The 23814-nt window shown below is 40.6% G+C and overlaps 2 protein-coding genes across 5 annotated transcripts; both read left to right on the top strand.

Annotated features, from left to right (window-relative positions):
- Nucleotides 1–11: 11 nt before the first annotated feature.
- gdpd1 (glycerophosphodiester phosphodiesterase domain containing 1) lies at nt 12–9425 on the top strand. Of its 3 annotated transcripts, none has more exons than XM_044202159.1 (11): nt 12–161; nt 1100–1249; nt 1800–1842; nt 2240–2375; nt 3757–3802; nt 3971–4092; nt 4578–4667; nt 5058–5191; nt 6649–6708; nt 6986–7037; nt 7554–9425. In XM_044202159.1, exons 2-11 carry the CDS (start codon nt 1114–1116, stop codon nt 7686–7688), a joined length of 954 nt encoding a protein of 317 aa, XP_044058094.1. In that variant the 5' UTR covers nt 12–161; nt 1100–1113; the 3' UTR covers nt 7689–9425. The 3 variants fall into 3 exon arrangements, with proteins under 3 accessions (XP_044058094.1, XP_044058093.1, XP_044058095.1); XM_044202158.1 differs by having other exon boundaries at nt 15–211; XM_044202160.1 differs by lacking the exons at nt 3757–3802; nt 3971–4092 and having other exon boundaries at nt 23–211.
- Nucleotides 9426–9728: 303 nt separating this feature from the next.
- On the top strand, nt 9729–23354 carry LOC122878790 (protein yippee-like 2). Of its 2 annotated transcripts, none has more exons than XM_044202162.1 (5): nt 9729–9947; nt 16064–16295; nt 17173–17216; nt 17642–17750; nt 20567–23354. In XM_044202162.1, exons 2-5 carry the CDS (start codon nt 16179–16181, stop codon nt 20654–20656), a joined length of 360 nt encoding a protein of 119 aa, XP_044058097.1. In that variant the 5' UTR covers nt 9729–9947; nt 16064–16178; the 3' UTR covers nt 20657–23354. The 2 variants fall into 2 exon arrangements, with proteins under 2 accessions (XP_044058097.1, XP_044058096.1); XM_044202161.1 differs by lacking the exon at nt 9729–9947 and adding an exon at nt 10346–10675.
- Nucleotides 23355–23814: the final 460 nt, after the last annotated feature.

Here is a 23814-nt window from a genome sequence, read left to right as displayed (position 1 = left end):
GGAGCTGACAGTGGCCGGTCAGTGTTTTGTCAGATACAGCTGTGTGGTGCAAAGCTCACTGGAGCGGCGGTGAAGAGGCCGGTTCAACTGTGTATCCTCATACAAAGTAGCATGCTGTACAGATTTCTGGACACTAACTAACTCATACTGGGACTACCAAGGTTAGTCGACACGAAAAAATAAAGACAACCAAAACAATTTGATGACAAAGGTAAGATTTCATCTTGTGAGTTCAACCGCAGCTCAGCTAACGCTAGCTTAATTTAGCTAGTACACTATCGTCAGTAAGCTGGTCAACGTTGTTGTCATTTCACAGTTGTTGTAACAGTGTGTAGTTAGGGAGAAAGGATGTCCTTAATGTTATCTAATGTATTACCTGACTTTAAACCCTTTCTCCGACGCTGAAAACAAGACAAACTGTCCCGCTGACAATGAATGAGAGCCTGAGTAGACAGAGTGACAGTGCGACAATAAAAGCTGAAACTTTAAATATTAAATATTTTGAGCAGCTGAAATGTGCTGTCTGTGAGGCTGCTGTGGCTTTCTGTCCCCTTTGACGGCAGGATCATTTGCTCTTTAGTGCTAGCCTTTTATGATCGAGCATAACTGTGTAAAGGCTAACTTAATAATGTTGGTGGGGAAATCACAGTCTGAAAATCACACAGCCTCAGTTTCCTCCTGGCATTTAATACCTGTATCTCACACAGAGCCTGTATGATTAACTCTATATGATTGACACAAATAATAGATTGTAATTTTGATAATGGGTAAATCATTTTCCATAATTTGTGATGTATGAATTCAAAATGTTTGTTATTTATTTATATATATATCCTCACTTCCAGAGACTTTATTATCTTAATATAATCTATCAATATAAATGGGATAATTTGGGGTTTGTGCTGTTAAGACCATTTTTAGTATTTTATGTAGTGATTAATTAATTGGAAAATACATATTAGTGGCAGCTCTGCTCTCACTGTTCCTGAAAAATTTGTTAAACTCAACTCAATATTTCTGATGGACACAGCCTGTGAGTCTGTTGATATCCTGCTTAACTGTTGATATTAACTTTGATTGTGTTGTGTTTGTTTTCCAGCTGACTGACAGGAGATGTGTGCTGCTGTGTATGTCCTGTCAACAGTAACGGGCTACGTGCTCACCTCTGCCCTGCTGCTGAAATGTCCGTATCTTTTGCACCGGAGGAAGCGAGAGACTTTTCTCAGCAGGCACATTTCCCATCGTGGAGGTGAGTCAGTCGTTCTGATTTCAGCAGTGATCATGTTTGATTTTTGTCCTTCTCTCCAAATTCCCCTCAAGTACAAGGGTCCATGACAATTTATCCCCAGTTCCAATTCAATTTGTAACTTATTTTTCAGTAGTTAGCGTACGTTGTGTAATTGTGATGTGTAATTATGTTTTTGCTAATTAGATAGCTTCTTGCTCTGACTCAAGTTATTTGGACTAGTTTAAGTTCTCACTAAGAGCGAGATAATTACTTATAAAGTAAGAATAGTCCTACTGTTCAGTGTTTGGCTACTTTATCCACCTCTGATCAGGCTGTTTTGTATATGCATGGTTTTGGTTATATTGCAGTGTTTTTATTACAGTGCTTCCATTATAAAGGATTGTCACTGCTGTTTATTGTCTGGTATGCTGCAGTAGTTGTTACAGGAAATTCAATAACGTGACCACACACTTGGTCTTCTTTGGCCTTTTCTGGCAGTGAGGGCAATGTTCCAGCTGTGGGTCCCACAGTAATGCAAATATAAAGAAAACACTGCACTGTTGCTTTGCAGGAGCAGGTGAAAACCTGGAAAACACCATGGCAGCTTTTAAGCAGTGAGTAGAAACCTTAGTCACAATGACAAAGCTCTTTCTTTGATTTTTGCATGTATATGTGTGACATAACTGGTGCTTGTACTTGTGACTGTGGGCAGTGTGTGTCATCTGAGCTTGGTAGTGATCAGTTTGTGACCACGGTCTGTTTTGTCTGTCTGCGATGCCTGTATAACTGTTCATGTCAAAGCCTCAGATGATATACTGCTGTTGTTATTTCTGATTGATTGATAAATGGAGTGGGAAGTTAAGTGCTTTATGATTTTACTGAATTTGTACATCCTATGTTTCATACCGTCACTGTTGGTGACTGTTTGTTTGACCTTAACAATAAAAGTCAGTGGAGTCTCCCAGGTACAGTGATGAATATAATATGTGTACTGTGTGTTGGTTTATGCAGCGCTGTGGATCTTGGCACAGACATGCTGGAGTTGGACTGCCACCTGACGAAAGATGAACAGGTAGTGGTTTCACATGACGCCAACTTGCAGAGGTCCACTGGCATCAACGCCTACATCTCCGACATGGCCTACACTGTGAGTTACTGCTCTGCAATATCTCTTTGGTCATCCCAATTCTATATCTGACAGTAAAGGTTTAGTTATTTCTCTATCTCCTGATCTCCATTTCAGCTCTATGAATTGCTTGGTTGTCCCTTTTCCTTTTTCTTGGCAAAATGAAAAAAGGACAATGTTAATGATCATTTAATTAATTGGATAATGTAATTATCAAAAAACATTTGTTTATTTTGCATCCTGCATTAAAGGTTCCCTGTGGAGTTTTAGACTTCTAGTAGCGCTATGGAGCTGTTTTTCTATGCGTGGGTCTCCATTTAGTTTGTCTCGTGCATGTGCATGAGGATGCGGTACACATTTCTGTCAATGGTTTCACACTATTTCACTGATCAGTCTATGGCAGTAACATGCTAAGATATGCAGCAATACGCCCGCGAAGGCAGGGAAGAAGAAGACTGTAAGCTAATAAACATGGATGTAAACAATGCAGAAAAATCTGCTTTGCAAATGTTTTCTGAGAAAGAAAATGCATTCAGCATGTTTGTTACACGTCAAACATACAAACAAAACACTGTAATGATTAACACTGTAATGATTAACTTTTGTTTGTTCACACGAAAACTCCCCAGGGCACCTTAACATGTAAAAGACACAGAGGTCAAGAGGTCCACAAATATTTGAGATAACAACTAACCAACTCAAACAACAGTTACATGTTTGTGTGTGTGTGTGTGTGTGTGTGTGTGTGTGTGTGTGTGTGTGTGTGTATAGACTCATGTAAATGAGGTAACAGCATTGATGGATCATGTGCCTTAATCAGGTGAAGTCCACACCAAGTCACCTGATATGTCACACGATGAACTTTTGCCTGGTTTTATAAAAAAAAAATCCAATCCTGCAGAAATTTTTGGTGAGTCAGTGGATTCATTCTTGCTCCTTAGGATTTCTGCTCTGCTCTGTTCTGTTCTACAAATCTTTGATGGCCTGTACTTTTAATGGTTAACAAAGCAAAGATCTTGTTTTCCTGAGAAGCCTTACAAAGTGCAGCTTCCAGTGCTTCAAGGTCAGAAATCACAACTAATAGTTAAACTTCATATCAGCAAAAATGACGCTGATAAATGCAACTAAACAGTTTAATTCCAAAATGACATTTGTGGAACTGAAGCTTAGGTTCACAGTTTTACTGCTCTTTGGCGTTGTAGTACAGAGAAGCACAGAGTTCTTTACATTAATCTTGCTTTGGCATGTCTTTGCTGGGTTCCTGTCTCTTCTAAAATGTCATTAATATGAACACTCTCAGTCACACACATCACGCCATCTCTGAACCTGACCTGATGGCATATCCTCTGACTATTCGCTATATTCTTGTCTGTTAACATTGAGTGCTGTGTGCTCTTTGCAGGAGCTCCCTCCGTACCTCTGCAAGCTGGGTGTAACTTTTCAGAGGGGTGAGCATCACGTAACATACCCATGACTGGTGTGATTGCTACAAAGCTAACGCCACCCACATACCACAGTTGAAATGATTAATACACTTGGGCCAAGGCGCCCCCCACCCATCATACTGAGTGCAATCGGAAGCTGACTGTGATTTCGTCTTGTCCTTGTCTGTGCAGAGTGTTTCTGCGAGGGGGGAGAGGACAACCGCATCCCTCTCCTCAGGGACATTTTTGATGCATTTCCTAATACCCCTGTCAACATTGACATCAAGGTCAACAACGACACACTCATCAAGAAGGTGTGTGTGTGTGTGTGTGTGTGTGTATGTGTGTGTGTGTGTGTGTGTGTGTGTGTCCTGTTTTTTTTTCTTTTGGTACTTTAACCCTCTTATAAAACAACATTTTCTCTGTTTCTTTTTGTTTGCCACTTTCCCATGCCATGTCTACTTACCAGCAGTTGCTATTCCCATATTTTTAGATGGTTTTTTTTAATAACTTATATGTCCTTAAAAGCAGCATTAGTGGTTACCTCATTGTGTATAAAAGGTGTATATAAACAGGCAGATACTGAAGCTAAGATCCATCATTGTACTTTTGCCCCAATATCCTCAAAATGCAGTTTTTACTTTATAACTTTAAGGAGTACGTGTGCTCCTCAGTAGTCACAAATTGATTGCTAATAAGTCATATGGAATGGCAACATAACATTTCTGATTTATGTTTCACACCTGTGTACTGTGTATTATATGGAGTTTCTGTAATAATGACTTGTTAATCCTTGCAGGTCTCTGAGCTGGTCGTTAAGTACGACAGAGAGCATCTGACTGTCTGGGGCAACGCCAGAAACCAGATTGTAAAGAAGTGTTACAAAGAGGTACATTTAAAGGAAATGTAAAATTCAGTTTACCTTAAGTCCAGTCAATTCAGGGAGTCAATCTCCCTTTAAAAACCCACTTGCTACCAGTAATAGTATTATGTCCATCTAGTAGGCCTTATATTCTCATGGATAATTGCCACAGAAAGCAGGAACTGTGCACTTTTCAATGCACGTACTAAATCTGTTATATACTATACTGTAGAGTAAATTTCAGATATCTTAAAAAAATCATCTTCTGATCAATTTCCTGTTTTTCAATCAAATGTAGAATCAGATCAATTATCTCAGGACCCTGATATCGTTGATGCATACCATCACTTATCACCAGTAGTGACTGAATTTAAGGGAGTTGACCCTAAATTCAGGTTGTGTGTTTGTGTTTTGTAGAACCCTCGTATTCCTGTGTTGTTCAGCCTCCCCAGAGTGTTGCAGCTGTTAGGCCTCTTCTACACCGGCCTTCTGCCCTTTGTTCCCCTCAAGGAGCAGTTTCTGGAGATCCCCATGCCCTCTATTATCACCAAGTAGGTACACATAAAAATACGAATAGGATCAAATTAAAACAAGATGCACTTATTCAGCTTTTGGAAAGAACAGCTTCCAGGATAGGTTAGGTCAGGGTCAGCAGCTGCATCAGCTCTCAGTAACGCTGTCGGTTGTTGTACAGCACGACACAGATACAAGTCCTCTACAGTTCTAGTTTGTCAGTAAGATACAACAGTAACACTACACTTACTGCTCAATACCCATCTACAAGTAAACAACATTTGATAACAGCAGGTCAAAGGTTGAGGTAAGAATTTCATCTCCCCTTTACTGTGGCTCAAGTCCCAGTCAAAGTGCTGTGAGCAAAGATACAGCCACAAATTACTAGTCTAAAATCTTATCTTAAAAGGTTAAATTGACATTGTCAACACATTTTAGCTGCTGCTTATTAATTATATTAAATTGTTCTCTTAATGCTACAATTTTATTTCTCCGTTTATATTTTAGAAACTTAAATGATGATACCTTGTTTTCAAGAGTGAACTATTTGTGGAGTTGAGCTTAAAAGTTACGTATCAACCTTGAAAGTAGTAGTTTTACCAAAACAAAACTTAGCGCAAGGTCTTATTACTGGGAAATTTCCTGACCTTTCAGCCGCATCTTATGGCCTTCATCAGACACCAGGGACAAACCTTGAACAGAGACAGGGGCGTCAGCGGGTGACAGAAGTTCCACACTTCCACAACTGTATAAACCAACTTTATCTGCTGATGAAGGAGATGTGGCTGAAAGCTCTGGAAAATGTTCCTGTAAGTGGACCTTGTGCTTAGAATTGTTTGTGTGGAATAGTTAATTATTTAATTATTTCCTCCTAAAGTGAGAACCTTGGCCTGCCGTTGATATTATAGTGGATTTTTAAAAGTTACACACATGATGCGACTTTAATTAAATGCACTTTTAATTTTTTATTTAGGTTTTAAAAGGTTGCGAGACTTCCTCGGCTCAGGTGTACCCGCTACACTTTGCTCACTGGTTGTCCTTTCTGTCTCTGGTATCTTGGCCACAGTGCTGTCTGAAAGAGGATCTCACTCACTAATTTAAGTCATAAAAAACATTCACACCCCTCGCCTGGAGAGAGTGTGTTAGTGGATCATAAGGATCGAGGTCACAGAGCAGATTATACATGCCAAACATTCATTAAGGATTAAGTGATTTCCTTTATTACACTTCTATTAAAGGCCACCAGACTATTTATGTTGTACTGAATAGTTGCTTAATACTTATTACCCTCCTCAAACAGTTACAGTTACAGTTACAGTTTTACTGTACGTACATGTAACATCAATCTGTTGTGTTTAATGTGCTCACAAGTTATTATGTGATTAAGCTTTGTTGTTTTTGTTTGACATTTGTTGTGTACGTTTACGTCTACTTTAGTTAATGATTGACTCTCAGAGTAAATGTTTTTTTTTTACTTTTCTGTGTGATTTTACAGACTTAAGGATCCTAACAAATTAACAAGGAGTCAGCGATTCATCACCTGGCTGGCAGACACGTGAGTCACTAATTTGTCTGAATATTTGAAATCCCTCTGTCCTCTTTATTTTAATGTCAGTGGCTTAATGATCTTCACTTGTATTTGTATATATTTCTCTATTTTGAGCACTTTCGGGGACACTGGGAAGAATTCTCATTACATAATAATACACACATACGTTACTGTGTGATCATGATTAATGCAAATCCTTCACAGTTGTACAACTAAACGTCTCCCTAGCTTTGCTTTACTTGCAGTTTCTCCCTGCTGATGAGTATTTATTTTTCTCGTGCAGTTTGCTGATGAGGAAAGCTCTGTTTGAGCATCTAACAGCCAGGGGAATACAGGTAAAGCTGCTGTCATGTACCCTCTATAGTAGTCCTCACAAAGAGAAAAACTATATACGGATGTTTGAATACGTAGCAGATGCACACTGTGTGGGAATAATTATGACCAGTGGCCACTTCCCTATTAAGTCAATTTATCATAGTGTTTCTTTCATTTTCACTCTTTCTCTGAGCTCCAAACCTGTTTCCTTACATTATAGGGAGCTTTTTAATACAGCAGTGTATCCAATGTTGACATATACATAGTTAAGAGCAACTAGGGACATATATAGAATTGTGTCAAGGTTAAGTCTCTTTATCTGTATTATCTTTATTTCCAAGATTAACATAGTATAAAATATCAGAGCTGTTTGTGTTATGCTGTAGTTAAGAGCAGTTACTGGGAAATGTCCATGGTTCCTACAAGTTCAAAAATAGGCCAGAGTGGCGGCTAACACAGCTGTTAGAGTACAAACGCATTCTTGAGCTTTGTGTGACTCCCTCCGCTGTGTGATGTGTGTGTGCATCTGGTTTCAGGTGTACGTTTGGGTGCTGAACGACGAGGAGGACTTCCAGAGGGCGTTTGACTTGGGAGCCACAGGAGTTATGACAGATTTTCCCACCAGGCTTAAAGACTTCATGGACAGGAATGGCATTTCTAAGCCCCAGTGACCTGTCAAAATCTACCTCACTGCTTATCCTTCAACCTGACTGACCTGCCAAACCAGGCCCCCCCGCACGCACCCACTTTGACTAATTCCAGCAGGTCTACTCTCGCACTGTGTTTTACAGTCGATAGGGATCTCTGTCATGTTCTCCATCCGCCGCTGGTTTGGAACCAGTTGTTCTGGTAACACAAACCTTCTGTATTTTCAATCACATAAAATACTCTTAAAGGACACACACACACACACACACACAAATATATATATAGTTGTGTTCTTTGCAGGTTCTTTGTTCCTTCGCTGCATACCTTACTACACACTAGCGTGCACGCACACACACACACACACACACACAACTGTGAGATTTCTATCAGTATCACACAGCTATTTAAAAGCACACAATCGTAAGTAAAAGTATAATCTATTAAATGGGACAAAATGGGTATTGAAATATAATGTTTGCAAGTCTTATGATCTTGAATTTCATAATAGGTTCATGGCTTTTGACTTAAAAATAATTTAAATTTGTTTCATTATTTTAGCTTTCAAGTAAATGACATTCTGCATTATGGTTCAAGTATTGTGCTAGTAAAAACACCAGCAGATGCAGTTTGAGGTTGTAATGTCATGTTAATTTATTGGCAGCTTTACAATGTTTCGAGGTCTGATTTATTTCTTTTTTACAATCTGACTGTCTGACTTAGCACATGCAATAATACACTAATCTAAGCAATTGTGAGATATTTCTATATGGGCCAGATGCAAAACCACTGTTTTTATACGTTGTTATTTTTAAAGACAATGGTTTGTATGTTGCACAGCTGTGTTGTATGTTTATGTGTAGTTGCTTATTCTCTAGATTTTTCTGTGAATCATTGATTGAAGTTAAATGCCTGAGGCATTGTTTGTCTATTAATTAACCTGAGAGAGAAATTTTGAACAAAATAAGGAATGAGTCGTACCGTTTCTCACCTGTGATGATGTGATCGTAAAACAGCGTTGAACTTGATATTTAAGAAACATGAACCTTTTTAATGTGTGGGCTTTAAAGTGTATTGGCAAGCACTGATACATGTTGAAATTGAAATGTATAAAGACAGCAGTTTTCTAGTAATTCCTCGCTGTGTGTGTCACAGTTTGAAAGTGTAAAGATCATTTGGATTATCATTCCACTGACGTTCTCTAATCCAAACCTGTGACCACACAGTGAGGGTCGGTAATGAATGTAGTATGGGTTGAATGTATTGTATGTTTTCCGGTATTTTAGAGTCGAAACAGTATTGCTGTTTTATTGTCTGTAATTTGTTGTCGGGCATTTTGTATTAGCACTGTCACTGAATGGTTTTCATGCATGAAATCTGCACAGGTGTTAGTTTGATGACTCATATTTTACATTGTTTTGAGAACACCTGTACATCCAAAATCATTATTCTTTGAGAGAAAGGTTTGTGATCTACCAATCATATTACAGATCTCACATTAATGCGTATACTTTTGATTACATTAACTGTGGTGTACTGAGTGTACATTTGTTTTTGCATGCCTAAATGAATATTTGTAAAGCTGTTGTGTTTGAATCTGTTGTGACCTGGACAGAACCAGTTTGTGGGACCTGGTTGCTTAGGCCTATCAAAATGCCTTATCCCACATGAAGTATGTAATTTGATTTGCTGAGAGATGATTGAAAAAGTATTTTTTTTTAATCAATACCAATAACCATTTCTGACATAAAATATTGTTATAAGCGCGGTGTATAACGTTGTTTTTGACCACTTAATACGGATAAATAGTTGGTAACCACCCGCAGACTGACAGGAGGTGGCGCTGTAAACTAGAGGGTTTTAACAAGTTTTCCCTGTAGCGGAGAAGTTAATGATGCTGGAATCATCATCTCAGACATTATGTTTCTACTCAGTTTTACAAGAACTGGTGGTCTTTCGGCTTCATGTATTTCATAAAACTACACTCACAGGTAGCAAGCAGCGTACGTTCAAGAGAATTCCGTTAAAAATGTGAGATTCCAGTGAGATTATTGGTTACTCATCTTTACCCTCGACCAATAAGCTCAGTGTTACTATGCCTTATCGGTTTGCTGATTGGCTAGTACGGCTGTCATTTATTCATCAAATCAACGGCCAGTGTGAATTTTGCCAAAGATCGTCAACTCGGCCGTCAAGATAGTTCACGTCCTCTGGACTGTGCGCTTATGTCCTGTCGTGTTAACGGTAGTTTTTGCCAAGCTGGCGCGAGCAGTAAAGTAAAATAGGTAAGTGTGCCAACCACCGTTTAATTGTATGAAAAAGCAGTGTTATGATGCTTAGCAACTGTAGGAAAAGTGGACTATTCCTTAGATGAGGCACAGTTTTGATAGTAACTTTCCTGTTTAGCTAGCTTCTGTGTTACAGATTGTAAAAACGCGAACACGACACAACCTAACCTCTAGCTTTAGATGAACATACTGACAATCGAAGTCATCCAGAATTAATCAATTTAATACAAACAAACGCAATAACTTTTCACGTCAAACATCCGTCGCTGAAGTCGTGCTGAGGATGCGCGACACGGTGTTTTAACAATATTAGCTAGTATGTTTACATATTACAACAGTAAAAGTAACCGACGCTCAAAATGACGCTGCTAAACGTCTAAATGAAACATAAAATAAATTAAAAAATGGACAGAAACTGACACTGTCCTGTTTAATAAAAGAAGATAACGGTTTTTCTGCAAACACGGAAGTGGGTAGGAGTGAACCCTCTTGCTCCGGCTGACTGTTTGTCACTCTCTCTCTCTGCCTCCTGTAAACTCTGCTGGGTATCATTGCGCGTCAAAACATTGCGTCTCTGCAGGACTTACCAGGGCCAGAGAGAAGAGGAAATTTGCCTGGGAAGGAATGCGAAAGGGGTTTTAGGATTGGCACCGCCACGAGAAAAACGAGGAGGTGCGCGACATTTTCTAGGCTACGTGGAGATCCGCTTTTTCTTCCCTTTTGAGGTAAAATGATTTCCTCTGCGTTATTTTTCACTGTGGTGCATTTCATATCGCTCCATGAAGCTTATTTCTGCGTCGATAGTCATGTACAGCCTATCCAATACTTTTTAACCGAGGCAACTTTTGACATAGACTGTAGGTAGCCTACACATATTACAATAATAAGACAAGTTTATGGTTTTGTATCCTGCCAACATGCGTTACATGATTGTCATAAGTATTTTTCATGCCTGGACTGATGTTTTCTTGGATGTGGATGAGATGCTGAGGTCTACTCTGCAGTGGAGCTACAGAATCTAGTGGTTGTTATTAGGACACATGCTTGTGGTGGTGGCAGTCCTGCACGTATGCGCCATCATCCTTCCCGTGCGCGCGCTTGGTCGTGATGGTGCACGTCAGCGGTGATCAATGCGGGTTATCATGTAATGCGCTCATGTGGTCATAAACTCTGACGACAATCACTTGATTCTCATCGATTTGTCAAAGTCATTGCAGATGTTAAAGCTTTTCAGAGTAGGTGGTGTGTGTGTGTGTGTGTGTGTGAGCGTGCACATGTGTGTGTGTTTTCAGCATTGCTGAGCTGAGGCATCCCCGCCATCTGCTCCGTGTGATGGCTGAAGTTCTGCCCCAGATGAAGTGCGCCACTGCCTGTGACCTGATTCATACCAATAATCACACACACACACACACATACTGTAAACCTTAAAGTTTATTTATTGATGTGTTATCCCAGGTGATGAGGCTCTACTGTCACTCTACCACCCCATACAAGTCATTGCAGAGCATGCATGCAGATAGTTATTGATCATGTGAGGAGTCTATATGCAGGGATAGGAGATGGGGGTAAGAGAGTTGCAGGCCTTGAAAAGTGATCCTCCACAGACAGTACTTGTATACATAAACAAAAGTCGTGTACAATGTGTTGTGCCTACAGTTTCGCAGGTCTCTTTGTCACATCACCCACTTCGCTTTTTTATGACACTATTCACTGTTTATCATCTGACAGCCACACACAGAAATACAATAGAAATTCTGTGTGAATATGAATTAGGAATATATAATTTATAACCACATGAACAAGCAAGATAATGAGCGTTTAAAGAGTGTTTCCTTAGGGCTTTTTACTAAAACTCTGTCAGGAAGTACACAAGTATAAGTGTCTAAAGCACATGAAATCAAGCTGCCTTCCTCTCCATAGAGGACAAAACAGAGACAGACAGAAGAAAATAATAAGTGAGCGCAGATATAAAATAAGCAACAGTAACCAGACACACACACCTGGGATGCGGGAGCATCGCTTCATCAGTGAGATTTGATATGGGGGGCTTTTTTCTCCTCTAGTCAGTGATGTCATGCTGCTGTATGCTGTTGGCCTTGGTGTAAGACTGAATGGAGAACAGGATGAAAGTACATGACGTACAGAAATCGTGTCGGTGCAGCTCGTGGGCAGTATAGGACACAGCTCATCAAATGCTGAAGGGACACACACTGTTTCTTCCCTCTGTCTTTCTCTGCTCATTTACTCCCCCGCCCCTGTCTAACCCCCCCCACCCCCATCTCTTCCTCCCCTGTCTTTCTCCTGCTCGCAATCATTGTCAGAAACAGCATCAGCAACGGCAGCATCAGTGCGTTACATAACAAAGGTTTTTTTGTTGGGACACAAGGGCCCTTTTGGCTGTTGAGACTCGTGGCACGTAGCCCTTTGTGATGACACCCAGAAATGACCAGAATGGACAGCTCGGTGACCTCAAACGACCCACAGCAGAACTGATGAATAGACAGAGTGACAGCAGAAAAAATAAATATACAAACAGGCTGAGAGGCATGGAGACAGACGGAGAGAAGACACACGCAGGCAGACTGAAAGATGGATAAACACCAAAGAAAAACACTGAGGTTCTGCTTCATCCTGACGTGTCAGCTTTGATAACACTTTCTGCTGTTGGTGCCTGTGTGGATCGCAGAAATCAGTTCCTCTAGTCATCTGATCATTTATGCTATTTGCTATTCTGTCAAATAGGGTTTTTTTGTGTGTGCAGCCCAGATGTACGTCAGCACCCTTGTTCCCACAAACAATGTTGCCTTGCAAAATGATTTTCAAGCATGTCCACCCACCAAGATGAGTGTTGTCCTGTTCTTGGAAACTAATTGTCAAACAGCGTCATAGTCCAGCCCCTGAAGCTGAAGCCTGTACCTGCTTTCTCTTAAATATGTCTTGTACTTTATGTGGCCTTCTTGTCTTTACAGTTACTTATTAAGTTTTTTTCAGTGTTGTGAGTCAGTCACTAGAAAATGTGTATGAAATAAACCAAAATGTTATAATGTAGGCCTTCATGTTATACGGTTTCTAAGAAATATCATGGCTGAATCAGACTGCTAAATCAAAGCCATAACATCTCAAGGGCTGCCACAAACGATTATTTTCATCATCATGTAATCTGCTGATTATTTTGTCTGTTAATCATTTAGTTGTTTGGTCTATAAAATGTCAGAAAAAAAGAAAAACAGCTAAGCTTCATAACTGAGACAGAGGAGCTAAGGGTCTGCAATTTTTGCTTGAAAAAATGACATGAACAATTTATTGATTATCAAAATACTAAATCTCTCAGTTACTATATTACAATGTATTTTTAATCACATGAGTAAGAGGTATCAGTTTTCATCCAAAGCCACTGACATGTAGTGGCATTCTGTTGTTATGGCTGTAATGAAGTGATTCTTCAGAGATAATACGCAGCGAGAACTCCACATGGATTATGTCTGACCCATGAGAAGATGTGTGACATGTGCAGTGCTATAATCCAGCACTGCACTGACTGTCTGTCCATTAAGGGCCTGTTAGTATCATGATGCACTATACGTCAGTTAACTGTAACAGCATCCCACAGAGCTTTTTCTACAGCTCGCCTGTCAGCTGTGATGGACAGGTTCTCGTCTATTCATCATATTTACATTTTAGACATTTAGCCGGTACTTTTATCCTGAGTGACTTGTAGCAAATGCAGCGGTAGAGCGTTAAATTTAATGTAATTAAATTTGAAGCTTTAAGTTTGAAGCTTACATTCCTAGATTACATACAGTGCCTATTAAGACTAATTACTGAGCTATAATCAGGCAGCTTTGTGCAAATTTAAGAGATTTTCTTGATTAATTCTTTGGTCTATAAAATGTCAGAAAATAGTAAAAAAACAAAACAAACTAATGGTTATCGTATTTTCTCAAAGCCCAAGGTGATGTCTTCAAATTGCTTGTTTTGTCTGACCAACAGTCTAGAACTCAAATATATTCAATTTACTATCGTAGACTTAGAAAATTAGCAAATACTCACATTTTAAAAGCTGCTGCAAGTAAAATTTAGGCATTTTTGCTCTAAATTCCACAGCAGGCAAATATAAAATAATCAAGTGGCAATCGTCTCTAATTAGATTAATAAATTGTCAATTCTGTATGGCAGGACTCAATATTTTGAACAAATCTCTGGATGCTACATGAACTTCTTCCTTATCCTCAGTCCTGAAATGACAGAGAGGATAAAACACGCTGTGGGTTAAACATCAGTGTGTGTGTGTGTGTGTGTGTGTGTGTGTGTGTGTGTGTCAGGGGTCAACTCTGACAACTGTACTGAGCGTGTCTTTGTGCCCCAATCCCACGCCGCTGGCACCGAGTCAGAGGAGAGAAAACAAGGGCACGTCTCACTGCCTTATTTATTTATATTCCCCGGTCTTTCCCATCAGCACCAGGGCCTTTATCAGCCTCCGTTCGACACTAAAAACAATCATATTGCAGAGCAGTAAAGTAAAGAGGCCTCTCTCTCTCTCTCTCTCTCTCTCTCTCTCTCTCTCTCTTGTTTGTCCTGAACTCACAAAGGCCTCCTGCTCACATTCAGTATTTTATTAGTTTTTCCAGATGGTTCAGTAAATATAGACAGGAAGGAGAGAGACAGAATGGGACAGCATTATATGAAGGTGATGAAACAACTTATAAAAACCAAGTTAGTTAAGTTATTACAGAATCTTATAGTCAGAGTCCTGTAACCTATAGAAATCATTGGTTTTTAGTTTGAAAGGTCATGTTTCTTATTTTACTGTGAAACAGTTTAAATGAGAAAGAACAGTAGTTGAAATAGGCAGGTAGACAATAAAGGTTGCATATATACTGTTTTAGTGAGGCTCCTCAACAACTTTATGAAAAGTAGCACTGGGTAATAAAACTAGATTAATTTTTGTAGTTGATAGGTTGTGTTTATCACCAGAGCTACAATGCTGAAATTACAATTAAAGTTGCATGAAGCAATAAAACTACAAATATTATAACTGCACCACAAGGTAGAGAGCACAGGCCCCGAACCATTTAGTTTCTCCCGTACAGTTAGTCAAAACGTACTCCTGTCCTCCTGGCCCCAAGCCTTAGGGATGTGTTCCCAGGTCAGATAGCTCACTAATCTTCTCAGTCACCAGGGCACACCAGCAAAAGTATTTTAAGGGCTCAGTCTATTTGGATATCATGGAGTGAGCAGAGCTCGATCCTCACAGTTGTGCTAGGCTAAGCAGATTATCTCAGCAGCCTCATAGACTTAAACACAGAATGTGAGCTAGCTTTGCTGCATGTGTGTACTGCATTGAACTGGAGTCGGTGCAGAATGGTTTGACCACAGGTTAACGGAGACAGCTGCAGCGAACGATTGTTTTCATTATCAATTTTCTGTCATATCAATTAATTCATGAATTGTTTGGTCAATAAAATGCCAGAAAATAGTGGGAAAATGCCCATCTTATTGTCCCAGAGTCCAAGTGTCCGACCAAGTGTCCAAAAAAGGTATTCAGTTTATAATGATATAAAACAGGAGGAAGGCAGCAAATCCTCATGTTTGAGAAGCAGGAACTACAGTAGTCTACAGCCGAGTCTACAGCCATGTTAGCAGCTCTGTGAGGCTGTATTTGTGCTTTGAGCTAAATGCTAACGTCAGCATGCTGACACACTCACACTCAAAACGCTAACGTGCTGATGTTTAGCAGGTATAATATTTACCTTGTTCTTAGTTTAAAACTGAGAACTGTCCTCTCGAACGGCTAGGACTCATTTTTGTCCTCTTGGTAGATGGAGTGGTTTCCTGTGTGGTGGAAGCCTGTATCTCCTGTACCTTGTTTGAATCTCATCTTCTGAAGTGTAATTCCATCATTGTTTTCAGCTTGAAACAGAAATGTGAAATGTAGCGCCTCAGCCTGAAACACAGGCTCATTAATAATACATGATGTCTTGTCACATCATAGTTTTTTGAGGTTTTAAGAGTTTCACAGATGCAAGCAGGTTGGAGAGCATACTGTAATCCCATCAGTAATTATACACCTGTGGCTCAGTTTGCAACACAACCTTCATCCTCCCTGTGCTCAGGTGTTCACCTCCCAACCCACCGCCCACCACGGCCCTCACCTGTGTGTTGCGGTGCTTCCCCTGTGAGCCGACCTGGGCTGGCAGTCCCTTCTTGCACCGCCCGCCAACACCGCCCATGGTCAGAATGACGCGCTCCAAGACCTTCCAGGCGTACCTGCCGAGCTGCCACCGAACCTACAGCTGCATCCACTGCCGAGCTCACCTGGCCAACCACGATGAGCTCATCTCCAAGGTAACCAGCGGCAACAGCAGCATTCTGCTCCAGTGACTTGACTCATCTTACAAACAGTGGTTGCCCCTGGAAACCATTAAGACAGTACTTACATTCAGACAGCTAAATATTACAGCCTGAAAAAGAAAGCTGACTGGAGTTCACATGCAGATGTACTTTATTTAATGTTTTGTTTTATCACAGGTAATGTTGTTTTACTTCAGAAACAAGGAATTTACTGTATAGTACAGAATATAATATACAACTGGGTTGACAGCAATTAAAAGGACAAGCATTGAAGATTAAAAAAGGGAAGAGAAAGGATGAGGAATTATAAATATAAACAGCAGGCTGAACACCTGTATGTCTGTGTCAGCAACCACCACACTATTGCCTGTGGATGGATTATATTATAAGCTGGTTAGTGAATTGGATTATGACTGCACTATCACTTTTTCCACACGCGATTATGAAAACACTGCTCACCTGTGCACAAAGGCCTTCTGCCGGTCGTAACACAGCTGCACTGCATAAATCTGTTTAATAGCAGCTTTTGTGTTGTGGAGAATAAAGGCATTGCTAGTCATAAAGCTACTTATGCATTATAGTCTATACTATAACAGCATATGGGCTGTTACTGGGAGACTACACTCCATTTCAAAGTACATATTAAAATAGATTTTGTCTACAGGTTTTAAAATAAGAGCTTCTAGTATACTAAAGGCCTATCTCTAATCAACATGTGGAAAGGAAGGAAACCAAACCAGGGCTCTTATTTGACTGATGCATTATGGCAACATAGTAGCATGCTTGTATAATTTTAGAGAGTTATTACACTGTATGAAAGGGTAGATTCATGTTTCAGCCTTTTCATCTTTGTCTCATCTTGTCTCTGCAGTCGTTCCAGGGCAGCCAAGGCAGAGCCTACCTGTTCAACTCAGTGTGAGTACTCCTTTAAAAAAGCATTTCAACCCACTTACTGACGTTATGTGTTAGGAAAAACTGCCTGCTGGACACAGACAAGTGATCTGACATGCTCAGGTTAATAATGCATATTTTTCCACTTAGTAGTTGTGTTGTTTTTGCAGCCCCAGTGTAGACGGAGCCAGCCTGTGCCTTGGAGCGCTGTCATTATCAGCTGAATTGACTGTGAAAATTAGGCTGTTTGAATCTATGCTCCTTGGCCTGGTGTCCTATCAGTATGCGCTGTGTGAGTGGGTGTGAGGCAGTGACTCACTCTGAGCACATCGTACAGTACATGCAACTGAGCCACTTGAGCCACTCACAATACGAATTTTTCTTTTGTCTCTGCTTGTGTCTCCTTCCTCTCTACTTTCCTCCCCACAAACCCATTTTCCCTCTCTCAGGGTGAACGTCGGGTGTGGCCCTGCAGAGGAGAGAGTTCTGCTCACAGGCCTGCATGCTGTAGCAGATATCTACTGTGAGAACTGCAAGACGACCCTGGGCTGGAAATACGTAAGTGTCCTTGGCTGATGTGATGCACAGCACCACAAACTGCATCCAAGGTTAGAGGACGATAAACTGGGAGGTCGGTATTAATATGGCACACCCTAATTTTATTTGCACCCTGATTATACTTGGACCTCCTCTTCTCTTGGGGTCAGTGCAGTAATACGGCTGTGGGCTGAGTTAATTATGAGATGGATTTTTCCAAACACATGGAGACAAGAAGTCTTTGTTTATCTTATGTGACTTGTGATGAGTTTTTGATGTTTTGTGGAAGTGAAAAACACCTGGTTTTCATTTCATTTGTCAGTCAAACCTGAAGATTTACACACATACTGTTTATGTTTTAACAGTAGATGTCGACTTATACTGTAGTTCATATGGCTGATTTCATCATAGCTGTGTGTGTGTTAGTAATGTTGATTTGAACTGTTAAAATAACATAGACAGCCTCACTGTGTAGCTTTGGCTAACATTAGAGCTATATATACTGTCAAAGTCTCTGTAAAGCTGTGATAAACATGTCAAAATACATGTGCAGGATGTATTTAGTACAGGTGGTATTTTAGGTCCAGACATTTTAGAACTTAACAGGATCCACACATGTTAGCTGTCTTCATATATCAACAGAGCTGAGCATGTGCAGCTGTCACTGGTGAACCTGTCAGCATCGAGGTGAGAGTTTACACTATAGGGCATGTGACTGTATCCTTAAGGGGTTAACACACACACATGTACACACACACATGTTCACACACAGTATCCTTATTGTTTGACTTGTGAGAAGGCTCCATTGATCAGCACTCTTTGCCTAACCTCTAACCGTAACATTCATCACTACGTGTCTAACCTTAAATCTGATTCTTTAACCTTCCAGCCTTAAAATAACTATTTTCCTTATGACGCCTGGTAAACACCTGGTGAACCAGCTTCAAAAGTAGAGACTTTTCTGGGTAGTTTCTATTCCTGTCAGGACCCCACAAGGCAGAGAAAACAGAGGTCACGTGCATGCACAAGCACACAGACACTAGATAGGACTTAATGGAGGGCTGCCATTAATATCAGCGGCAGCAGTATTGATTTTCTGCAGCCGTCAAAGTTCTATTGAGAGGCTTGACCTACTGCACTTCTAAACCGAGAAATCTGTTAACTCTGCAGCTCTGAACCAAAATAGCCAAAGATAAAACAAGGTACAGACGCTCCACAGCGAAAGAACATTTGAATCAGCCTATTCTGTGACACTGTTTTCAAGAAAGGCTTACAGTGAGTGAGTGCCTTTTGAGCAAGAACACAAGGTTGTTAATGGACCTTTACAAGAGGCTGAAGTTGTCATTTTGTGACATTTTCTAGGGCATTCGAAAAAATTAGTTTTAAACAGTTTTCAAAACAAGAGCTGTGTCAAAATGATCCCCATAATGAATACAGTGTTTTTTAAAGATGTATAAAGAGAAAATACATCATAAAAAACAGGCATATCTTCAGTGATTTAAACCTATACGTTTCCAAAGAGACGTTTCTAAGTTTGGGGCTTGGCTTTTATTGCTGCTATTATTGTCAGTTAGTGGGGCCAGAAAAAAATCCAAATTTGGGGATATGAGAGGTGGAACTGGAACAAACTGAGTTGGGATTAGCAAGCAGCAGCCGCCGCAGGACAGCGCGAACACGTGACCACCATGAGAAACATCTGTTCATTAAAAACATATACACTCCTAACACACCCGTGTTTAAACTTCTTTTAGTTGGAACAGCACTTGTAAAAATCACCATAAAGACACATATTAGAAGAAGGAAAATTAGCTATTTCTTGTGGAAAAGTCTACAGCTACGCTAACAGCTCTGTGAGGCTGTACTTTGAGCTAAATGCTAACATTATCATGCTAAAATGCTCACAGTGACAATGCTAACGTACTGACGTTAAGCAGGTATAATGTTTACCATGTTCACCATCTAAGATTAGCATGTTAGCATGCTTGCTCATTAGCACTAAACACAAAGTACACACAGCTGAGGCTGATGGGAATGTCATTAGTTTTTTAGGTACTTAGCCAAAAGACAAAGTATTAGCCAATAGAGAAACTTGCTACATGTAGCCTTGGTGGGTGACACCTGGCATCAACTTTGGCATCATGAATGTTTTATTATCTGTTACTTTATTCTCTTACTGGGTTTACAGTATCTCAGTAAGCAAGGCTAATGAGTGTTGCAGCCATGCTATTCACATGATAGACAGTTTGCTGTCAACATATGTATATGAAGGGAAAACAAATAAATAAGGGGTGAAAATGAATAATTATGGTGTTAGTTTATGTATCTTAGTAGAACAACACTAAGCGGAGCTAAGAAGCTTCTGTGTAGCTCAGACTTTCCCATTCATATTTTCCAGAGGAATTTTGGATTACACACCTAACAGTAGAAATGCATGTTACAGCCTGCAAAATTAGAGCAGACTCTACATCTGTGTTGGCTGTTGCGTGGCTCAAACTTTTTTTTTTAGTGGTTAGAGACACATTCCTGCCAGTATAAGGTATGACGATCCAGTCCGGTCAGAGTTTTGGTTCTGCAGGCTCCTCTGCAGTGTTTAGTGACTGACGGTTATTTAACCCGCTTCCAAAGAGCCAGTAGCAGAGACAGGCCAGGACTGAGTCAAGGATTTTCATATACAGCTTAAAAGACTGTCATGAGCAGGGTTTTTTACGCTACTTGTGTCTTTATATAACTATCCTACTCTCTGTCAAATATGTTAACATGTTATTATTATCTGTCCATCTGTTGTTAGAATGAAATGCTGTCTCTCTGTCCCTCCTGTCCTCTGCCACACCCTCCAGGAACATGCCTTTGAGAGCAGTCAGAAGTATAAAGAGGGAAAGTTCATCATCGAGCTGGCCCACATGATCAAGGACAACGGCTGGGACTGAGGGACAAGCAGCCGGGACACGACCACAGCAGAGGGAAGGAGGAGGGGGTGGGGGCTGGATGACTGGATGGATGGACAAATGGATGGATGGGAGGGAGGGAGTGAGAGGGGGGTTGTGTGTGGTGGGTGAGTGTGTGACTTTGGTTTGGCTGATTTACCATTAACCTCTGTAAATCTCTGCCCATCACTTCCTACCACGCCTCTTGATGTACACACACACACACACACACACACACACACACACACATCAAGGCCCCAGACATCCCAGCTTGACAGAGAGACAGACTTGGACACAGCTAGCAGGACTAGGTGACTGGCCAGCAAGACAAAATGTCTCATTTGTCATGTCACATTGTTTTTTTTTTTTACTGATTTGATAGCTCTTAAAAAGGCAGTAACGCTCCCTCTATACATGCCAGGAGACATCTTCATTGTGTGAAGTATTCCACCTTGTACAATAATATTGTTAAAACCAGTTGTTAACGGGTCATTCAGTGGAAATTTAGCCAGAAGGAGGCCAGTTGCGGGATTCATTGGCCTTGGTTGAAGAGCTGACGGGCATTCATGATGTCCTCAGCTTGAATGAGATGACCTAAGATGATTATAGCAAATCCAGCTGATCGGGTCCATGCCAGCTGGGCCAGTGATGAGGCCTGGCGCTGAGGCTTGGCACGGAGGCCCGAGCACATGGGCGATGGGTTGTTGCGGGGGTGGGGTGGGGTGGGTGCAGGGATTGGGTGGGTCCAGGCCGCTCACTCAACATCATGGGGAGAGGAAGATCCTGATCCAGTTATGCAGTGGCTATGATGGCGTCTGGCTGGGATCCACTCCACGTCTTGCCAGCGATGCAGCTCAGGACGGGCAGGGTTGGCCGAGAGTGAAAGAGATACAGCCACCAGCTTGTCCTAAAACCTAACAGGAATTTGCCCTCGCAGCAGCAAAGCAGCTCCCCTGGGTTTTTATGAATCCTTCGATACGAGTCGTGTAAAGTGATCTGCTGATCCTTCTCGTGTATGTCTGGTCTGGTGTCGGTGGACGCATCGCTGTGTCCACCTTTGTTACTTGGCCAGATAGAATTACACAACATAAGCGTGTCTCAGGTGAACTACTTTGGCTGGGATTCCTAAAGGTTTGCGAGCAATGTGAGCATCTTTCTGCTGGTGTAGGTTGATGAGGTGACGGTGACAGTGGCTAGTGATCAATCAGACACAAACACAGCCCCTGCTATCAACAGTTTGATTTGAAGAAACTGACAAACTTATGGCCAATGCATGATTGGTTTCATGGGCCATGGGAAAATGCAAACAGTAAGAAAAATGAACACAAAAAGTAAGTTATTACTTTTACTGAAGTTACGAGGTATATACATGACCACAGGTGTGTACTGTAGATGCATATGTATAAAAGGTAATACCTATCGCTCTTAGGCTCTCTTTCAGTCTGGGATGACTGCTGTTCAACTGCTGTTACACTGATCTTCACTAACTGGCCCTCACAAAACATTATAACAAACCTGCTGGGCAACATTATGAAGCAATGTACTAGATAGACCCACTTATTCTTTTGTTCCTTAATGCAGGTTTTGCCCCAGTATTAGATCGTTTTTCTTTTTCAGATTTTTCCCACCTCAGATAGCTTACTAAATATTCCTCATGCATCATGGGCCTTCAAGATATGACACCTGGGTAATATTTGAGGTAACATTAATGGGAAGCATTGCTCAGGTACCTTGATGCTAACTTTTCTTTGCTAAGGCAAGGATCCTACTTAATGTGTTCACATGAGAGAATCCATTACAGCTGTCATCCATCCTGTGGAAATGCAACGTTAACGCATGCATGAAGTAAAACAAGTGTTGAACATGCTGAACACTTTTGTGCTTGGGCCTCATCATGTTTTTTTTGTGAAAAGAACGTTTTGTGTCTATTAGAGTTATAATGAAATCCTGTGCTGTAATACAAAATCTTATCAGTTTCATCTCAGTCCATTTGAGTTGTGAGATCCTTCTGCAGTGGCTGCACAGATTAAATGTGATCCTGGTTTAGAAAAGTTAAATTAGTTGCCCTGTTTGTCACACAGTTTCCCGTAGTTGTGAACATTGCTTAAGACGTTGCCCTGTATATGGAGAGTCCTGTTCTGTACTCTCCAGTTACAACCAAACCTAAACAAATAACTCTCTCCAGTAACATGCAGCAGCTGAGGGCTCAGTCGGAGGCTGCGACATTAAACCCAGCACAACCAAAGAACCCACCCATCAACAATAAATTGACCAAACAAAAGATCTCATTTTGCTTGGGCAAAGTGTTGCAAAACAAGGGGGTGTGTATAGCTGAAAGCCAAGGTTGTGGATAGCCTTTCTCTGTGACATATAATGCATTATGATTTTGTAAACAAAAGATCTTAATATATGAATATATTCTATTTACTGTATTCACCACGAGGATTACCATTCACGTCAACCTCTGTGTTACAGACTGTAAATAGTGTTAATGTATTGTGTTTTATCTATGATCCATACGATGATAAATGAATATGATTTAGGTCATGTCATGCTTTCTCTCTGGTACCCCACATTGGCTGTACGATACTACTTTTTTACTGAAAATGTTTCAATTTTAATGTCTTTTGTAAAGGAGGATGCTGATGTTGACTATATATCATTGGATCTTCATCTAATAAAATGCACCTTGATATCTGTATGGAATATAGTGTTTGTTTCTTCTCATGCAACTTAGATCTTAATACTGGGTGTCATGCACTTTAATGGATAACTCCAATGATTTAGCATTGAACCTTAATTAAGTTGGGGCGACTCATAAGAGGCAGATTTGTAAAGAATGTTTAAAATTGATGCAGCAGAGGCTGAAAAACACCAAAAACACTGGATCCTACATCGTTACACCATCCCTGCTCGGTAAATGCCCACACCTTTCAAACTTCACTATTTAACATTGGCTTTCTGTTTTTCAAGTCTGAAGTCTAAAGTCAAATTCGAGATAACCCTGGTGACATCATCAGGGTTATTTTCTTAAGCCTTAAAGAGACTATAGCTTTTGCCGAACAGTGACTACCACATGCTAAATGCTTAAATACGTACATAGCTGCCTTACAGAGACAGAATGCAGTAACTTCAGAAACAGTGAGGCTGTTTTGTTTGAA

This window comes from Siniperca chuatsi, linkage group LG7 (assembly GCF_020085105.1).
Source record: "Siniperca chuatsi isolate FFG_IHB_CAS linkage group LG7, ASM2008510v1, whole genome shotgun sequence".
NCBI classification, from domain to species: Eukaryota; Metazoa; Chordata; class Actinopteri; order Centrarchiformes; family Sinipercidae; genus Siniperca; species Siniperca chuatsi.
This window is presented reverse-complemented; position numbering and strand designations above follow the sequence as displayed.

Coding starts and splice junctions, on each gene's coding strand:
- gdpd1 (XM_044202159.1), top strand. CDS start 1,114: ATGTGTGCTGCTGTGTATGTCCTGTCAACAGTAACGGGCTACGTGCTC. Junction 4,668..5,057: donor TAAAGAAGTGTTACAAAGAG/GTACATTTAAAG, acceptor TGTGTTTTGTAG/AACCCTCGTATTCCTGTGTT. Junction 6,709..6,985: donor ATCACCTGGCTGGCAGACAC/GTGAGTCACTAA, acceptor TTTCTCGTGCAG/TTTGCTGATGAGGAAAGCTC.
- LOC122878790 (XM_044202162.1), top strand. CDS start 16,179: ATGGTCAGAATGACGCGCTCCAAGACCTTCCAGGCGTACCTGCCGAGC. Junction 16,296..17,172: donor ACGATGAGCTCATCTCCAAG/GTAACCAGCGGC, acceptor TTGTCTCTGCAG/TCGTTCCAGGGCAGCCAAGG. Junction 17,751..20,566: donor CGACCCTGGGCTGGAAATAC/GTAAGTGTCCTT, acceptor CACACCCTCCAG/GAACATGCCTTTGAGAGCAG.